At 35.5% G+C, this 4,083-nt stretch overlaps 1 protein-coding gene across 1 annotated transcript; it reads left to right on the top strand.

Moving 5' to 3' along the window:
• The first annotated feature begins 438 nt into the window (after positions 1 to 438).
• Positions 439 to 3,830, top strand: LOC107949208 (putative F-box/kelch-repeat protein At4g34170). Its single transcript, XM_016883943.2, has 2 exons — positions 439 to 1,496; positions 3,605 to 3,830. Exon 1 carries the CDS (start codon positions 546 to 548, stop codon positions 1,488 to 1,490), a length of 945 nt encoding a protein of 314 aa, XP_016739432.1. The 5' UTR covers positions 439 to 545; the 3' UTR covers positions 1,491 to 1,496; positions 3,605 to 3,830.
• The last annotated feature ends 253 nt before the right edge of the window (positions 3,831 to 4,083 follow it).

Here is a 4,083-nt window from a genome sequence, read left to right as displayed (position 1 = left end):
CACACACACATAGCTATCAGCTTAAAAAATCAACATTTTTATTTACTGAATAAACAAAAACCCAAAACTTTAAGCTTCACATTTCCACATCTTTTTCAATACTCTAGACCATCATATCGAGTAACTAATAAAGAATTATAAAACTTGGCTTAATCATCAATTTAATCCGATTCAACTTGCTCATATAAACATACCAACCGATTTTTTGTCTCATTCAAATTAATATATCTATCAACTCCTGATTCAATTGATCAAATGGTTGATCAAATTTCAACAAATCTCTAACATTTGATACGAAATAATATTATTTTATATTCATTAAAAATAATCAAAATTAATAAATAATTTTAAAATACAAACAGTCACATATTGACAATATCTTTACTTTGGAAATTAACAACTAAAACAAGCAAATTACTATTTAAAAAAAAATATCAACCGTTTACTAAACCAAAACCAAAACCAAATTAAAAAAAAAAACAAAGCTAGAAACCCTAAAACTAAAAGCGATTTTGGATCTGGAAAGGCGAAGCTGAGGGTGAACCATGAGCGGCGATACTAGTGATTCCTCCAGTTATTTTGATGGGCGAGAGCCAGATGAACTGATCAGGGCCCTCGTCGAGAAATGGCAGGGTACCGATGGAGAAAAAACGCTCGGTTTGCACTTTATTGATCTGGAAAGCAATAAAGTCTTTATTAAGGCGATGCCACCTGATGCTCCTTCAAATTCCACTGTCGTTTCCTGTGGCAACCACGTTTATGTTATTGGGGGAATATGCGAAAATGATGCTAATCCTTCTGGTAAAGATGATGTAAACAATGTTTTCCAATTAGATTTGAAGGACCTTGAACGTGGGTGGAGAAAAACTACTTCTATGTTGTTCCCTCGGTCTTTTCCCCATGTTCTTGCTGCTGAAGGAAAGATTTACGTCTTCGAATGTATGGATTCTGAATCTTTTGGCGAGGTTTACGATATAAGTGGGGATATTTGGGAACCATTGTCGCCCCCTCCGGAAGCTATCGATATAAGTGTTTTATGTGTTCCTGCTCTAGATTCTTCTCGATCTCAGATTTTGGTGCACTGCTATGCCAGTGGCACTCTTTACACTTATTACTATGATCGTAAATCATGGGTTTGCCTCGAACAAAAAATTTGTTCCTGGTTTGACTCAGCGGCAATCGTGGACGATGTGCTGTATACTTACATTTATAATTTTTCTTTAGGGGCGTATAATTTGCTTGATAAGAAACATTTGCCCATCAAATGGTCATCAGAATTTCCAGTGGTGGAACCACCGGGTAGCACTCTGTATCGTCTGGGCAATGGCAAGCTTATTTTGGGTTGGGTCAACAATCTCCATAGGGGTTTTGAGTGCATAAGATTTAATATTTGGTGCAACGAGAAGGGAGGGATTCATGCAGCTGCAGAGCATCAATCTGCCATCACTGTTCCATATCCCGAAGATATTTCTGGTATATGGTTTTTCTGAATGAAGGTTAGAGCCCCCTTCATATCACTACTACATCATAATTATTCATTTGCCAATGCTGCTTGCCATGTCATTTGGTTTGCTCTAAATGAAGGTTAGTGCCCCCTTCACATCACTACCACATCTTAATTATTCCCATCCTTGTACATTGACGGATTTTTCATTTGCCAATACTGCTTTTCATTCCATTTTGTTTGCTCTTGTTATCGCTAAGAAGTTGATAGGGAGCCTGGAACTTCCTGTATAAAACTTGAGTAATGCTAAGGTATGGAGTAGACGAATCAGGCGTCGGATTTGCATTGTGTGAAAATGTCTGCTTTATTTGATGTTTTAAATGGGTACGAGGCTCCTAGCACCTTTAGAGGACTAAAACTCAAGTTCTGTCTTGCCTTACCCCCAATAGTTGCTTCTAGTTTTTTGTTCCAACAAGAAAATAAAATATCCTGATCTAAACAAAGGCCTAAATTCCTACTTAGGAAGTTGGTAGACTATGACAATGTTTCTGCCTAAAATATCAGAGCGAGGTCATTACCTATAGGCAAGTGAAGATTTAGTAAAATGATGTCCTTTTGTCGGTGATGGATACCACATGTAGAAATGCCAATATTGATAAGGACTATGATAACCTTGAACAATAAGTAAACAAAGTAAAGCTTTGACTGCCAGTTAAATAAATTGAGAAAAAGAAATTGGGTGGGTTGTGTTGGGCCAAGTATGGCTCCCTTTTCGTAATTAGGGTTGGCTTTAGTCGAATGATATTGCCCATATTTTGTGCTAGGTCAGGGGCCTAGCCAAACGTGAAAGGTGTTAGTATCCTGTCTAGGCTTGACTTGTGAGCAGGCCTACCTATGACCAAACTATTACTTAGGTTGTAACTTCTACTTGGCTTCCACCCCCCCAATTACTTTTGATAACCTTCATCTTTCCCACTACTCATGATTGGTGTTACTTTCATATTAGTGCTTTCCTAATAAATTCCCAGCCCTTTTAACTTCACTCGAAAAGGCTATACAGTTTTTCCAGAGACGAAGTTTTGGCTCTCAAGAAATTTTGTACGATTGGTACGATCATCATGATTTAACTGGCCTCAGGAACGTACAACCTTCATCAACGCACTTGCTCCTTTTAGTCTTCCTTTCTGTCTTTTTGCAGCATCTCGTTTTACTGGTTTACAAGGTTTCCTCATCTTACTGAACAAAAATTTTTGCAACATGCATATGATAAGAAACAAGATGAAAGTGCAGAAAACATAACTATTACTAAGTGAGCTATTAGCTTGTTGAAATCAGTAAGAGAGTGGACAAAATATTACTTAAGAATATAACTCTAATAAATGGGAATTACTTAGTCCTACAACTAGAGAATTTGAAGTAGAGAAAAAGGAATTAGTAGGGGACAAAACTGTCTATTTAGAAATTCTTGTTAAATATTTTGCCATCCTATTTTCAGTTTTGTATCGTATGTTTTCTTGGAAAGTAAGAAGGTTTGGGAGCGATAATTATATCTGTATTGTTTTTTCCTCGTTTCTTTGATTTTGTTCTTGCGTGCTCGACTGATGAAGCTCCAACACGTAAGAAGTCAAAAATGAAAATGGTATGAATTACATATGAAGATGAATGCTGCAGACTGCAGATGTATATCTGAAAAACCATTAATAGATTATGGAGATCGTTTCTCCGATGTGTTTGTTTTGTTGGTAGTTGTGAGTTATAATAATAATAATAATCTTACTCACTTTTCATTGCTATTAAAGGTCATGGAAGCTTTTATTATTATTAACAGCAATGTTGGTTTTTAGGGCTCATTTGGTGCCTGTTGATGTGGTCTGCTGATGGATATGTGTGTATATATTTTTAATTATTAATTTTATGGATCAGAATGATTATATTATATATCAATCAAAAATACTTTAATTTTGGCTAAAGGGTAAAGAAAAGCCCCCAGGCTTTTTCAAAAAATCAATTAAGCTCCCTGAACTTTTTTGTTTTCACTCAATTGAGCCCTTGAACATTTGAATTACAATCAATCAATCAAGCCCTTTAACTCTTTTCAATTTTCGCTGCAATGATATAAAATTATATTCTTATTCTGAGATTTTTTTCCCTCCCTTTTAGGCCTCAGCTGGAACGTGTTGGTGCATGGAGTTGAGTCAAGACCCATGTTGATGGTGAAGAGAGACTTTGAAGATGCCGTCAATTATTTTGGTTAAAACTTTGAAGTTGTTGATGTAATTGGGTGCTTCCTTTTTGGATACCGAAATATTGACAAAATTAAAACTATATAGTTTTGTGATTTTGCACTTTATTCAGTTCTTTTAAGGCCACCGCTCTTGCCCTTCAAATAACACCCATTAAGTGGTTTGAATTATTATTTTTTTAAACTAAATAAATGTATTTGAAAATTAAATTAAACATTCGTGGTCAGAGGTGAATTCAGGGGGTTGCCAGGGGATCGGATCCCTAAAATGGGAAATTGTTATTTTTGCCCTATAAAAAATTTTAAAATCTTAAAATATTGATGAGAGTGAAGTATAGTGGTAAGTTTCAAATTTCAGGTAATTTTTCATATTAGCCTTAAATAATTTAAGAAATTT

Source organism: Gossypium hirsutum, chromosome D06, assembly GCF_007990345.1.
Source record: "Gossypium hirsutum isolate 1008001.06 chromosome D06, Gossypium_hirsutum_v2.1, whole genome shotgun sequence".
Classification (NCBI taxonomy): Eukaryota; Viridiplantae; Streptophyta; class Magnoliopsida; order Malvales; family Malvaceae; genus Gossypium; species Gossypium hirsutum.
Note: the sequence above shows the minus strand (reverse complement) of the source record. Positions and strands in the feature narration are given on the sequence as shown.

What these genes read in the sequence shown, in the direction of transcription:
- LOC107949208 (XM_016883943.2), top strand. Translation starts at nt 546, where the DNA reads ATGAGCGGCGATACTAGTGATTCCTCCAGTTATTTTGATGGGCGAGAG.